Source organism: Lycorma delicatula, chromosome 9, assembly GCF_047948215.1.
Source record: "Lycorma delicatula isolate Av1 chromosome 9, ASM4794821v1, whole genome shotgun sequence".
Taxonomy (NCBI): Eukaryota; Metazoa; Arthropoda; class Insecta; order Hemiptera; family Fulgoridae; genus Lycorma; species Lycorma delicatula.
In genome coordinates, this window is record NC_134463.1 from 30,075,020 (window position 1) to 30,091,779 (window position 16,760).

At 28.5% G+C, this 16,760-nt stretch overlaps 1 protein-coding gene across 3 annotated transcripts in view; it reads right to left on the reverse strand.

The window, feature by feature from the left end:
* The window catches only part of Adsl (adenylosuccinate lyase), a 370,898-nt gene that overhangs the window by 100,536 nt on the left and 253,602 nt on the right, over window positions 1-16,760 (reverse strand). The window contains exon 1 of one of the 3 annotated variants that reach the window (XM_075376012.1): window positions 7,976-8,231. The exons of the other annotated variants lie outside the window; for them this stretch is intronic. Coding sequence (XP_075232127.1) covers window positions 7,976-8,110 — 135 coding nt within the window. The 5' untranslated portion in view covers window positions 8,111-8,231. Of the gene's footprint in view, window positions 1-7,975; window positions 8,232-16,760 lie in introns of those variants that run through there. 3 annotated transcript variants of the gene reach the window in all.

Consider the following 16,760-nt stretch of genomic DNA (forward strand, 5'->3'; position numbering starts at 1 on the left):
CTTCCAGAAATGTTCTGAACAATACAAAAAGCAGTGGCTAAGGAGATATGAGCTAGAAACTCATAACATTTAGAATTTAATATTTTTGACATTTTAGCACTCTTAAGAATACATTTCTTTAGAAGAAAGCCTTTTTACACTGAGGACATAATTCCATAGAAAATGTGTAATTACTGGTATTTAATAATTATATCTTAATCAAGGTAATATACCCGTGTGCTTGGTATATCAGCCCAAATTATAACCTCTAGTTACTAAATAGTGTGGAACAAATTATAATACATCAGTAACTGACACCAATAAATAAAACAATTAACGTGTGCAGTTTTGATTTGATCCGTAACTGCATACTATTTCCCCCATTAATGGCTAACAATCGATGTAACCACCAATTCTAAAATACTGAATTTAAAATTTTTTAAATTAACAAAACTTTATACTTTTGCATTATACTTTGAACCACACTTTGTTACATCAATTCTCTGATCCAATTTATATAAAGTACGTTAAACTCATTAATGAGATGAATTATTTTTAAAAAATTTCATACTTCTTTGTACAGATAAACCAGAAGCTAATTGAATTACATCAATGTTAGGCTGTTGATATATAATTTCATAATAATGTTTATTGCCATAGATAGGTTTATCTAAACTAAAATTGTTGTAATTAGTTATTTTTCTTAAACATTCAATATAATTGTAATTAATACCATCTGAAGAATACTGTTGTTTTTTTGGTGGAAAATAATCAAATTGTGGTAGATTATGAGACCATAATAAACTTGAATTTTTTTCTGCCAACAAAATATCTAAGGTGTTACTATTATTATTTTCATCTTTATCAATCTTCTGTTTACATTTATTATCAACTGGTATAGGCAAATCAGGTGAATCAAGTGTTATTAAGCCGCAACTGATACGGGAAGATGTAATAGGAAGATTAGAAGATACAGTTTCTACAGGTAAAGAAAACGCAGAAGATGATGTTGGTGAAGATATTGATGAAGATGATGCAATACTTTTAAAATAAAATAAATCAGTTTCATAAAGACTTTTGTTTTTATGTTTCAAACTGATTGCACCAATACTATTATTATTACCATTATTATTAGCGTCAGTTAATTCAAAATCAAAATGGTAAATATTGGAATCTGATATTTTAAATAAATTTTCACTGAACTGTGGTAAATCATTCTGATCAAAAAACTGATGTAAATGAGGAGGCATTGCAGAAGCAACACCTTTTATAGCTCTAATATCATTTGTAGTATTCTGGGACAAACTTATTTCTCTTCTTAACATTGTACTTATTTGTGCTTGATCATTATATTCCTGTAACAGGGATAAATAAATATACATAATTTATATAATAAATTTTATATAAGATAATTAAAAAATTATATAATAATTATTCACTTAAAAAAACTCTTAGAACAAAAAAGCTTGGAAAGCTTTTGTACATGAAAAAACTAACAGGCATAACAATGAGGTTTCAGATTTGGCTAGTGAGTAAATTCCACACACTTTCAAAAATACTGTCTTCTACATTAACTTATAACAGTGAATTTAACATTGTATGTATGACATAATGAATGTATGAGTGAATGTACAAGTAATTTTGTGCTTGTTGTAATAGCTAATCATAGGTTTAAGTTTTTATATTTTCATAATTCCTTCATTTCATGCAAAATTACAATAATAATAATAATCTCTAATTCAAACTAGATGTGTGAAAATTAGTGGGGGGGGGGGGGGGGAAATAAAGCTATGATGCTAAATAGAAGCACATAAGTACACCCCCTCAGTATTAATAAAGTTATAGGAGAGATAACAGCATAAAAAAAAAACTAGTTAATAAGGTCCACATAAAAAAAGATGAGAATTTTTACACCAAGTTAACATGCTATTGCGACATTTTCACATTTCTCACTTTCAATAACCATAAAAATTATATTTTTTGGCAAATTAAATTTTTTTGAAAAATGTTTGATGTATACAACACCACTTGTGTGCATATAGTCTTCCTAGGAAGATTTTATTACAGGAGCATCCAAATAATAAATAAATAGAAACAAATTTATGTTATAATAAATAAATATTAAATAAATACTATGAATAATTTCTTGTTTATCATATCTAATTGTTTTCTTGCGTGAATATTAAGGGTTAATATATATACATTATATTTGTGTTCTAACAGTATCTTTCTTCATTTATAAACTTTAAATGTACAAACCCGGTGAGAATGAAGTAGCACCTATTAATATACGAATATCGATACAGTCCATATGTTATTCCATTTATCTTTTTCCAACAGTCTTTACTAAAATTATTGTAGAAAGCACTGAAATTGTCAGGGCAACCATATCTTACTCAGTTCAAGGGATCTTCATAAAAAAGTTCATGAAATTTTAGCAATAATTAATTATTCACACAAAGTTGGTTCATACATAAAATTATTCTGTACGGTAATGACCCTGTATGGTAGAGGAGCATTGCTTGGTTTGCTCATTCTAAGAACATTGTGACTGCTCTCTCAAGCACCAAGAGCCAAACTTTGTAACTAGAAAATATCAATCTGGGATCAAATTTTACAAATTGAAAGAATTAAAACAAGATTTCAATTCAGCAAATAGCTGTTTGTAATAGTAAATAGCTACTACAAATTCATTCAAGCAGGAGAAAAAAAATTGGGTGAAATAGAATTTTAGAGGTAGTATAAATATTTTTTCATTGTAATTTGAACAATAATTCATGATTAAACCATAATATATTACTTTCTATTACTTCCATTCTTAATAAAAAAAATTCCAATTTCTACACATTACAAAATTTATCTACCATCACCAGTAATTTCACATTTATGACCGTGTCAAAAATACATTACTTGGTGCAACTGAAAAGATTATGTAATTTAAATAAAATCCTGAAGTTATTTCAGCTTTTTAATAGCAACGGTTCTTTTTTATCAGTTCTCGTCTTCTTCAGAGTTCTACTTTGTCCCCTTTCTTTTAATATTTTAGCAGTTAATTGTCCATTTAAATATTTTCATTTAATTGTCCATCTGTATATTATGTTGGGATTTCAAGACTAGTTGTTCAAAAATACTGACCTGAGACGAGATTGAGCTTACTTATTTTAAACACAATTTATGATCAACATCAAAAACTGCTAAAAAATCCCAACTAAACAAAGATGATTATCACAGAATATAAAATATATGTTCATGAAAGAAATTCAGTTCTGACAATGAAGGGAGTTAAGTGAATTATTATCAAGGTGTGATAATGCCTACCTAACACACAATTAGCATTATTACCCAAAGCTAAAGAAGTATTGAAAGAAAGTTAAATTTAAACTAAATATTAATATCTTTTAAGTACATATAATAACATACGATGCATGTCAAATTTGTTGGTGTCTTCTGTGCTTAATCATCAATTATCTGTAGCTTTACCTATTAAGAAATAGATCATTTCACATTTATTTATTTCAAATTTATCATTTCAATTTTTATTTACCTCAATTCCTGACTCTACATTAAGGCAAGTTAATTATTTTCTGTCAAATTTCTTAATGCTATAAATGGTTTATTTATAAACATCTTTACGCATCTTTTTAATTTTTGTGAAGAGGAATGTGTCCTAGAAGAAATCTTACTTTATGAACTCTTGCACAAATTTTTTAGTAAATTCTTCCAACCAAAGATTACTAACTCAATTCTTTCCAACTCAAAAGATCACCAAAGAATATATATGAAATCAAATTGTGAGTACTGAAAATACCTAGTAATGAACTCTTACTATATTCAACCTAGTCCAGCCATGTCTGGTAGACTGTTTAGTGTAGTGGAAAAAGTGTGGATGGTAAGCCACTAAAAATTTGTGTATTGAACCGTGCACGGTTATCGTCCAACTACATTACTTTATCAAAACTGATACACTATGTTAAAAAAAAAGTTGATGTCCAATAATCATTTAGCTACAGTTACTCATCTGATAAGTAACAATAACTGCATAATTATAAGGCAATGCGGCCTGTATGCTTTTTTCATTTTTACCTTGGTAATAATGATAGCAACGCCAAAAAAAAGATTTAGAATCATGTAATTTGTAATTTTAAAACATTACAAATTATTTTGCCATACATTTATATCTATCGCTGGCTTATTTGATGTTAAGGAAAATGTAAAAAATCAAACCAGTGGCAATATATGTACATACATATAGCATTTAAACAAAAACAAAATGGACAATTAGAACTGTTGGAACTGATAAATCTAATAATTTTATATGATAAAAGTTCCAGTTTTTCAGTTTGCTTAAATTATCTGAAAAATTGCTTTATGCTATCTCTTCCATAATTATAACTCTTAATAGGTTTAATTAACCGATTTTGGTCTAGTGATCTAGAAGTACATCTAAAGGTTCACTTTCTCAAAAGAAATTTAGTCCTCACAATGAGCTTTGAATCTGAATATTTGGAGATTCTGGATATTAGCAAGTCAACCAAAACCCTTAGCATTCTGCAAAAGTATAAAATATTTTATTAAAATTTTAAATATACAAATGAAAATTTGTAATGTACAAAACATTTCAGAGAATGAGAAAATACTATTCATGAGAACTACTAATGAAAAACTACTGTAAAGATTGTTATCTTGTCTTCCTGCTTGAAGATTAACCAGGTTATAAGTAGAATACCAAAAAAAAGTACCTAAGAGCCAAGTGAAACCAATCAAAATTTGAATTTCTCAGATCAATTGAGAGATAAGTGCTGTAATGAAGTGGAAGTGGTTTAAAGTTTTAAGATACACATACACAATTGCATGCATGCAAATACTTGTGTTTTCCCTATAAACAAAAGGTGGCATCTAGCCACCTAGGAAAGCTTCTTTAGAGATAAAGTACTAAAAACAAATAGGGAACTAAACCTCAAGTCGTTGAAATTAAAAAAGGATAACTGTAATTCAGAAGAGTACGAGATATACCTGAAACAACTAATAATGGGAAATGTGAAAGGGCAATTTCAAAATATGAAATATCTGAGAAATTTCAACTTCAATATGCATGCAACACCTAAAGAAATTTCTTTAGGCTGACAGATTATAGAGATATAGAACACCTGGACTTCCTAATATTCTGTTAATTCAATTCATTTTACTCACCGATTCTCAATTAGAATCAAGTAATTTTTTCAGACCATTGATTTTTCTGTTACACATACTTTATTTGTATAATAATAACAAAGAATAATACATTTAATTATTCTCAAACAACTGAAATATTCCTATTAATTCTAAAGGGTCAATTTAGCTAAGAATTCTTATTTAACTTTGTTTTTTATATGATTACATTGCAAGACCCTTGATCAATATCTATAATAGAGAATCACTATCTATGTTTTGTTACTTTTTTAATATTAACTAAATAACTGTCATATAATGTTAGCTACCAGCAGTAAAATTACTTTTTGTATATGTTTAATCAATTTTGAATTGTTTGCTTTTACAATAAAGAATGCTGTTTTAGAATTAGAAAATTTATTTTAACCTTTATGAAATTATAAAATAAATATGACATGATTTCAACTTTAAATGGATAGGTAGCATCTAAAAATTAAAATGTTATAAAAAATAGATAAACTTTTAAGGTTATTAATGAAAACTAATTCTAATATAAATAATTAAATTGGAGATATTTTACAATAAGCACTAATGAAAATACAAACAAATCAAGTATTGCAGTTATCTAATTAAAACTTATTTTTCTTATCTAATTACGTCAATGCATCTTCTTATCTCACAATGTATACCAATCAACATATTTTTACATATTAGTTACATCATTTTGTTAAAATAAAAACCATTAACATTAAGACATGGAATTTGCAAACTTATATTTCATAAGACTTAATATCCTTTCAATTTTAATTATGGTTGAAGTGTAATAATAGCCAGTTTAGTCAACACATATGAAAAATGTTAGTGATATTGCTTATGACTACTAATGTGTTATATAAAAAAACTGATCATACATCCTAACAAGGCAGCAGCAACATTGGTTCTGTTTATATTATACTACAGAAAGATTCTTATAAACAGGGATACAATTGGCTTCTTTTAGTTGATCATACCATATGTAAAAATTAACTTGGGGGTAACAAAAAATTCTTTTTTTAAAAGAATTTAAGATAAATCTTAACTTTTAACTAAAAACTATTTGTACAAATAGTTTTTTAAAAAACTGAAAACTATAAAAAATACTACAAATAAATTTTAATACAAAATAAAACATTAACATTTTAATAACTAAAATGTTTTTAAAGCTTATGCTTTTATAAGTGCCTTGGAATGTTATTTTCAGATCTGTCATTAAAGAGTTACAAAACAAAAAAGCATTGTGACATAAGTTTAAAAATAAATGAAAAAAATAGATTTGGTCGATTAACATTAAAAAATTTTAGTTGCACTTAATTGCATGTTAAAAAATATCATTAAAGAAAAGAATATATTGGATACACAGTCCTATTTTCAATAAATGGATAACTTACAAGTACATGTTAACATAAATAACTGACATAAACAATCATTAAATGATAACCATGAAGGAAAAAGGTAAACATTTTTTACTGGATAAACTACAAAATAATATTCAAATACTTTGATAGTATGATTTATATTTTCTTCTGAAGGAGTCATTTAAATTTGTTATAATACTGCAGATATGTATCTGCATTTCTATAAAAAAAAAATAAGGTCAAGGTCAGAAAACTTTACACTACTAGTTTTTTTTTGGGCTTGACATCACCACATAAGCTTGAAGCTTGTATGTGGGATACGGGAATGGAATTTTGTAGCAAATGAAAAATGCCATGCCTGACAGGGATTGAAGCAAAGGATCTACGGAACGAAAGGCCAAGACGCTACCAGGTTGGCTAGTTTTATCTCTAATCAAAATACTTTCTGACAAAAAAGGAAAAATTATTGCCTAAAAAAGAAAATATTTACATGATCGACATAACAACCATGAAGCTATTTATGAAGATCATGGGTAAATAAATCTACAACGGACATCCCAAAAACTTGCAAATTTAGCATAAGACTCACCCCATTGGAATCACATCCAATTGAACAATTGGAAACCTGAAATATACTAAAAATAAATAAATTTCATTACATATGTGTTGTATGAAATACTTAGCGTTGATAAAAAAATTAAGTCATCTTCAGATATACTACTTATAAGTATTTAATTTTGATTAACTAAATTTGTTAACAAACAAAGCTTTGAGGTTTGGTGAAAATTCATCATTAAAGAAAAAAAAATTCAAGACACCAGAATACAAAACTATTTCGCAATATAATATGACAATGTATTTATATAAAAGATAATTTTTACAATCAATATCATTTGCAGTATATGATCAAGTCTTCAGTATGCATACAAAGACAAAATTTAATAAATGATGTAAAATCATTTTGAATGCAAGTAAGGAACCTGGATCAGTACAGTGCAATGAAATACAGAATTAGTTGTTAATAATTGTTTATATCAAAATGTTATTTTTCGAAAGTGCAAGGTGTAAATGGAAATTATATGAGCGTAATAGTAAATATACAGTTATACTACATATATCGAAGTATTGTTCTGTTAGTCACATTGTAGTAGAATAGGTTATGCAAACTGATTAAGTTAGTTTCCCAATGTGAATTCTCTGTATGTATGTTAAGTAATTAAATTAAATTAAAAAAAAATCTAAACTCCACAAATAACCAATCAACTATATCAATACAGGTTATATAAACTATACAGAACAAGTTGCCTGCTAAGGTTATGTATTTTACACAGGATAAGTAATTTTAATGAACAGCCTCCGAGATAAATCACAACACAAAACATTAAATAACCTAAACATAAAAAACAAAATCTTCATAAGAAAACAAATCAACGACATCACATAATATAGAATACCTGTTCAGCTATGGCAAGATTAACCCATAATTGGCGCCAAGTCGTGAATTTTTTCATGTCACTGAAATTAAATTGCATTTCTACGGAAGCATATCGAGTGGATAGAGGTGAACGATAATTATTTACGTCCTCCATCCTCAATAAAAATACACAATTGCAATAATTCACAACCCAAAGCTAACACTAAAGATACAACCTAGCGTTATGAAACCTTCCCGAAAAATAGGTCTCACTTTTGAATTCGTTCCTCAAATATAGATTACTGCGCATGCGTTACAACGATAAAACTGGCAAAAAAGAAACTTTTGTTATTGTAAATATTGTCAAATACTTATTTCTATTAAAATATTTGTAAAATAATGATATTTCGTAACAAACAATAAAACTGATAAAAACATGCGTAAATTGCACGATAAAAACAAATTACACCGTATATTTAAACTTAAAAGTTATTGGCAAAACGTAAACAATGAACATAATCGACGGGGAACTTATAACGAATATGAGCAGTAGTAATATAAATGATGTGACATCATTATACAATTTCCAAAAAAACATTCAAAAATGATTCAAAGAAACATTTTCGTAGATATTTTTTAAAAATTGAAGAAAAAAAATAGCAATAGGCACTGGATTATAAAGCAGACCTAATACGTCGCAAAGACATCACTTCTATTTAATTTTATTTATTTTTTTACTCATTTATTAAAAGATTAACAATACAGACTGCGAAACTAGAATTTGAATAAAAACAAAATTTTATCAGTCTGTATTAAACAAAGAACTGCTCTAATCGTATAAGCAAATTATTAAAAAGTCACATGAGCACAAATATTGAAACAATGGACGAAAACTATACTTGCATCTGAGTAATGGTATATAGATCAATTTTTTGTTCCCAATAGTACATAATAATACACTATTATAGATTAAGGATTGGGTAGATGTGCTATTTTATAGATTAAAAAAATTTAATTGCAAACACTTTTTGTCACATCATAATCCAATAAAACAGCACTACATCCAATGGTCAAAACACTCATTCAGTTGCTTCCACCCACTAATCTATATGTAGCTGGATCCTTATGGCGTGCACCAAATAGTTGAAGGTGATCTCACAAAGTGATTTCTCCAGAGCGTTTGACAGGCTCTATCGGCACTGCAATGTGTGTGTTAACTAGAAAAAGGTTCTATGTAGAGGGCTGATGTGAGTATCATTTATCTTTAAAAATCTGTTTTTTTATTTATTTACCAGGAACTTTTCACATATTATTCCTTGATAATTTGCCATCTACCAACAACCCTAAGTATTTAAAAGAATTCACCCAAGATATTGAAAAGTGGCATTTTAGTTGAATGCAAACACAATCAACACTATGGTATATTAATGAAGCTAATAAACCTGGAAGCAGATGATAAAGAAAAAATTAGTTATTTTATTTTTGAAGTATTCCCAGATCAGTCTGCAGCCTATCAATATTCTTAGATGAATGTACTTGAGCAACATCTGCAAAAGATGTATAGCTCTTTTCTCTTACCATAAATTTTATGTGAATAGGTCATTAATAAAAAAATGTTAAAACAGGTCATTAATAGAAATTATAAATAGGATAGGTCCTTAATAACCGGGCCCTGAGGATTATACAATTCACCTGAAGGTTATTGCTCACACAATTATGCACTTCTGCCTTCCAGATAATATGCAAACCTTTTTGAAGCTAGACCTCTGATTTTCAGTACTATACATTTTAAATAAAAGTGAATTTGATGATAAAACTGTATCAAATGCTGTATAAATATCAAGAAATAATACAGAAATGTGCATTGCAAATTCAGTACTCACTCTTCTGAAACCCAAATTGATGAGAGTAAAAAATTTATTTGGATAAAAAACTAACCAACTCTTTTTAATTGCTTTTTCTAGAAATTAAAAAAAAATGAAAATAGTAAAATGGGAAAGAGTTGCCAACCACATCTAAAGAGCCTGATTTATGAACTGGAATAATTTCTCCAGATATCAGGATGGAAGGAAATTTACCCATAGCAAGAGCAATATTGTATGTAGCAGATAAGATAAGGATTACTTAATAGGGATTTTCTTAACATGAGCAGAAGAGATCTTATCAGTACATAAACGTTTACCTGGTTTTAAAAAATTGATTTAAGTGAAATGGTAATGATTTAAGTGGTCATGATAATTCTGCAACAGTCTATAATTCAGAAACAACATTACTATTTATTCATATTTATGATATTATTTGTAATAGTAGAAATACCAGTGTACTTGGTTTATTCCAGGTATTCCCTCAATTTTAAAATATTGTTTTTTAGCTGCCATAATCCACACATTATCTTTTTCCTAGGTTGATCCCCAGCAATACAATCTATAATAGGGTTTCAAATGAACTAGAGAAATAAGTAGGATTTGGTGAAGAATATCTAGTGGAAAAAACTCCCTTAATAGTAAAATTGTTTTATTGCATACAAACAAATTTCTTCAAACTCTGAATATGCAAATCCCATCAATTTAAAAAACAATCAACCCAAGTATTTAATCAAATTCACCTGAGATAACTCGTAACAGTTACATTGTATACAAGCACAGTCACCATTAATTAAGGAGGTGTTTTTAAACCCTCCACAAACACCTCCTACCTAGTTCATGGATGACTTTTTATATATATATATATGTAGTGTCTTTTTGCTATATATAACAAAATGTTACATTTAAAAAAATGTATCCATTCCAGTCTTACTATGACTGATTTAAAGCATAATTTTTGCTGAAATTGTTAGAAAAGTTGAATGACAAAAATTCTCTTTTGGAAGGTTAATTCTGTATCTCAGTTTTACTGGATTTTTGTGTTTTATTAGCACACGCAGCTTTATACTGTTTGGCTCTATATTTGTCATATTTGGCTCTATACAGCTATAACACATGTAATGAAACATGGAAATTTACATGTTAGTTTTCTAGTAGCAGTATGAAATATTTTAAAGAATAGGTATGCTTTTTTTAATAAGTCAAAAAGTTTTGAACACATCGCCATCTACCATTCGGTTACAGAACCTACCAGACAAAACTTTCTTGGATTTTAAGATACTTTTACAAAAACACCTAAAATTCATTGAAAATTTTTTGACCAGTTTTTGAGAAAAAATAAAAACTAGCAAGCAATCAGTTTCTGAGGATCATATCCTACATCTATTGGTTAAGTTACTTAATTTCATAGTCAATGGTACACAAGGAACTATTTTGAGTAGCGACATGCATGATCTCCTTAAACTGCCTTTTTAACTGCCTCCTTAAACAGAAAAGATGTGAGAACTTCAAATATTCTTAATAAATTCAAAAATCTGTTCACGACATGAAAAACTTTTATTCAGTTCCATAAAGACTTCACACATAGGAAAACCATGCAAAATGAATTTCAGGTTTACTAAGTACTGCTTTTTTTAAACTTTTTGATGGATTACAGGATTTTTATTACAAATAATGTTTTAACTAGAGGAGAATGTTTATTAGACTGAATAAGTTAATAAGTCTACAGATCAGCCTTTTAAACTATATGCACTTTTCTTACACTGTGCTAGGTAGAGATATTGCACACATTGATAAACATGACAACCAAAACTGTTTATTAAATTAAAATTAAAAAAAACAAATCACAGATTAGTTCTAAAACACAAATTAACAGATTAAACTTTTGCGTACCAATTCATAGAAAAAAGAACATGTACAAATACATACATGAGTAAATTATGTTATGATATACTATGAAATCACTGTAAATCAAGATCAGATTACATTTCAACAGTTGTGAAATTTATAAACACACTAAACATGACGAAAACAAGACATTAAATTAACAAACATAATATTGATAAAATATATTGTTTAACTATGTACTAAAAAGGTTAAGCTATTTACAATAAATGATGTCAATGTAGTGCTGCCACTAACTGGGCTGAAGAAGTAACATAATTATTACAGGAGGTCTTTGGAAGAATAATTTCCTTAAAGTTTGAAAGTGAATTCCATTATATAAAAAAATACTTTCCAATGTTTATTCATTGTAATGAAATCACTTTCATGAAGACGCTTTTACAGATGTAAATGTACTGTATTATTTGTTTTGAAGCCACTACAGTGGCTTTTTGTGAACTTTTTTTAAAACCTTTTTTTCCTTCAGTCATTTGACTAATTTGATGCAGCTCCCCAAGATTCCCGATCTAGTGTTGTAGTTTCATTTTGGTATACCCCCTACATCCTACATCCCTAAAAATTTGTTTTATGTATTCCAAACGTTACCTACCTGCATAATTTTTTCCTTCTACCTTTCCCTCCAACATTAAAGTGACTATTCCAGGATGCCTTAATATAAGTCTGTCTCTTCTTTTAACTATATTTTTCCAAATGCTTCTTTCTTCATCTATTTGTCACAACACCCCTTTCATTTGTCACTTTAACCACCCATCTGATTTTTAACATTCTCCTAAGTACCACATTTCAAAAGCTTCTAATCTTTACTTCTCAGGTACTCCGATAGTCCAATTTTCACTTCTATATAAAGTTACACTCCATACATAGGCTTTCAAAAATGGTTTTCCTGACATTTAAATTAATTTTTGATGTAAACAAATTATATTTCTGACTGAAGGCTTGTTTCGCCTGTGCTATTCGGCATTTTATAATTCTACTTCCCAAAAAACAAAATTCTTCATTTCATTACTTTTGTTTTGTTCTTGTTTATTTTCATGCGATTACTACATCAGCAAATCGTAGCACCTTTATCTTTTCACCCTGTACTGTTACTCCAGATCTAAATTGAATTTTTATCATTAACTGCTAGTTCTATGTAAAGATTAAAAAGTAACGATGATAGGGAACATCTTTGTCCGACTCACTTTCTTATTACTGCTTCTTTCTTCTGTTCAATTATTTGTTACTGTTGCTCTTTGGTTCCTGTAAATGTTAGCAATTGTTCTATCTCTGTATTTGAACCCTAAAATGCTCAACATTTTATTCCAGTCTACGTTATCGAATGCCTTTTGTAGGTCTATAAATGCCAAGTATGTATGAGCGTTAAAAATTGCTTCCCTTGTCCCTCTATACTTTTTCTGACATCAAATTGGTCTCCTAAAACTTCTTCCATTCTGCTCTCAATTCTTCTGTACAGAATTCTGGTTAAGATTTTTAATGAATGGCTAGTTAAGCTAATTGTTCTGTATTCTTTCACATTTATCTGCTCCTGCTTTCTTTGGTATCGTGACTAACACTTTTTGAAGTCTGATGGACCTTCCTTTTTCATACCAGTTTTTTACACACCAGTTTGTATAATCTATCAATCGCTTCCTCATCTGCACTGCTCAGTAATTCTACAGGTATTCCGTTTATTCCAGGACCCTTTCTGCCATTCAAACCTTTTAATGCTCTCTTAAATTCAGATCTCAGTATTGTTTCTTCCCTTTCATCCTCTTTGACTTCCTCTCCTTCCTCTGTAACACCATTTTCTAAATCATTTCCTTGATCTCGTAAGGTATACCCAGTATCTTCTTAATTGACGCATTAATTCCCCTTCCTGGTAAGATAAAGATTTGTATGTTTGCACTTCCAAGGACCCTCTACACTCCCTGCACTACAGCAACCAGGAAATTATGATTGACTGCGAGGAATTAGAACAATGAACTTGTCATCGAAAAGGGTTTGATAAAATATTTTCCATGCTAACTCCTTTGGGATCTTCTGTGTGTGTAGCTTATGAAATCCCGGCTGTAGGAGGGGATAGCTCAGTAAGCGCCTGCAAGCCTTTCTGAATCTTGACTAGGTACTTTTCATGCTAGCTAATATGTTTACCCAGCCCTGAACCCAGATGCTGCTGCTGCAGTGTATAAATACAATTGATATATCTAACCAAACTTAACCCACTAGCTAAACTCATCTAATTAACATTAAATATACAAATTACATATAATTTGAAATTATTTATAATAGTTTACTATATAAAATAAATTAGGTGAGATGCTAACCAAGTAGGTGGGATGGTGCTACTTTAGACCTCATAATAGTAGACAAAATTAAAGTAGCACCTATCAGACTCTGCAGAAAAACCAAATTTTTACGTGTAAGCAGTAAACATTTTTAAATGATGCAGGCAGGAGAAAAACGAATTAGTATTAGATAAATTCAAACGACACCAGACCAGAGCAGACACTGGTTTGTATTGTATTCTTTTACAGATTTACACTCAAGTAATTTTCATTAGAAAGCGAAAGAGGGAGTTTTGAAAGCTTCAATGAACTCCAGTACTCTTAAATTTTTTTCTTTTTTCAGATTTCATTCAGTCAGTTTATGGTACCAATGGTGGTTTTTATTTCACAAACACTACTTTTCTATATCATACACGATCATATAGTTATTAGAATATGTTAGAGAAAATTAGAAATTTTCTGAACAGGAGAATATTTGTCCAATTCTGTCTTATTAAAAATCACCAAATACAAAATTTGTTCTAATTCCTTAATCATTCAGAGGTGTCATTTTTGTTCTAGACTATTTAACTATGTACTACTTATGCAGTTATTAATTTGAATGATATTTTGAAGTTTTTCAGATATTTTGCTTGAGCAATATAAGTGAGAAACAGTCCACTTTGCATATTCACATTATGGATAACCAGGACAGGATGCAATTAAAATCTAGAATCTGACAAATAATGGCTGGAAAATACTGAGAACCACAAGCATTAAATTATTATTGGCTTAGTCTGTCCTTGAATTGTCTACTTCAAGAAGCCAGCAACTGCTAATCCTCTGATGCAACCATTTATACAAACCATACCTTAGATAAAATTTAGGTCATGTTAAAAACAATGAGTAAGATAAGTTGGGGCTAACAAGTTAGGTTTAGTGGGCTAACAAAAATCCTAATAGCAGAAATAGCAAATGAAATAAAGTCTTTAAAAATATGATTGAAAAAAGTCATTCAATACTAAAATGTAAAAGAATATTAATAAAAATAACTGCTGTTTTTCATTATTAGTATTAGATAAATTAGTATTAGATAAACAGGCTCAAAATTTGATTTTTTTTTAAAAGTGAAGAAGAAATCTAGGTATTCTAAGAAATATATAACTAATGGAGATGATAAAATGCTTAATGTTTATATTTTACGTTAATAAAAGATTATTATGTAATCTCAAAAAAACATAACATACTTTGTATGTATGTTGAACTTGTTTGTATGTTGCATTATCAAACCACATCTAGTGATTATTTAAGTTACAGAAATATTGTAGTAGAGAATAAGTTCACATTATATGAAAATTTTCATTTAAAACTAAAGAAAATTAATACTTTATCTGAAAATGAATACTTAACCACATAAGAACACATAATATTAAACAAAGAATCAACCTTTCAAAAATCTTTGCTAGAAGGATAAAATATTTAACTACAACACATCAATTTTTCATCATCACGCAAAGTTAACATCATGGTTGTACATTAAATTTAAAAAAAAAGTATGTATGTATATCCAAATAATATATTTAACTTACTAATTGGTTACTTGATTGTTAAATAAAGTTAGGTAATTAAAAAATGACTACCATTAAAGATCTTCTGGAGCAGACATTTCCTTATATTATGTAGAAAGTCATTTTACAAAAAAATTGTTTTTCAAGGTTTAACTACTTTTTATAATTTTGATCAATTAATTAAAATTTACTTTATCATATAATGATAAATACATTTGTTGGTTTAAGTAGTCAAACTATTTGCATTTTTTGTTCTTATTGAATCATACATAATTAGATGAAGTATTAAACATACTATGTTTAATAATAAGAAGTGATTTATCTGTAATATAATTATAAGAAATAACTTGAAAAAAATTACCAAATTTTTTGCTGTATAATCTGGTAAGACAGGAGGTGCCCAATCAACCCATGCACAATCACCTAACCATCGTCTAGAAACATTTCTTAATTCTTTTCTAGCTAGTGCAGCTTCCTTATGAGAATCAAATTCTAACCAACCCATTGTACCAGTTTTTAATGCTCGAACTGATATATTTAGTTTTCCCAAAACAGCAAAGATACTCTGAAAAAAAATTAATGAGTGCTTTTAAGTGAAATTAGCACTAACAAGATAGATTTTTATTAAAAAAATATTTGCAATGTTAAGGGGGAAGTTTGATAGTATGAGAAATGAAAATCAACATGAACTACTTTTGTTTTTAAATTAATAAAATCAAAGAAAAAATCATTATGAAAGTAATAAATTTTATCTGAAAATGAAAACAATTACAAAAAAATTGAAATAGTAAGGTAAATAATAAGAAATTTTTGCAATTTTTTAGTGTTATTGAGTTGATGTAGATAATTTATACAAACCTAGCTTGTAAAAAAAATTTATGAGATTGGGGATAATTGTTATTTTATTTTGTATGTATTTCACGAATTATTTCATGTTGATTAAGGAGAGAATCCATGAGGAAATATGAAATCGAGGTGCCTCATCACTGATCCAAGTGGTGAACTCATTGATTTGTTAGAAAGTTCTAAGGTCCAAATCCTAGTAAAGGCAGTTTATTTTTATACAGATCAGAATACTAGATCATATTGATAACACCAGTTATTATTTAGTAACTGGTGTTCTTTGGTTGTTGGGTTTCATTTAACCACACATCTCATGAATGGTCGACCTGAGACTGCACTTTAAGACTACACTTCATACCTATCATCCTTATTCATTCTCTGAAGTAATACCTCGCAGTAGTTTC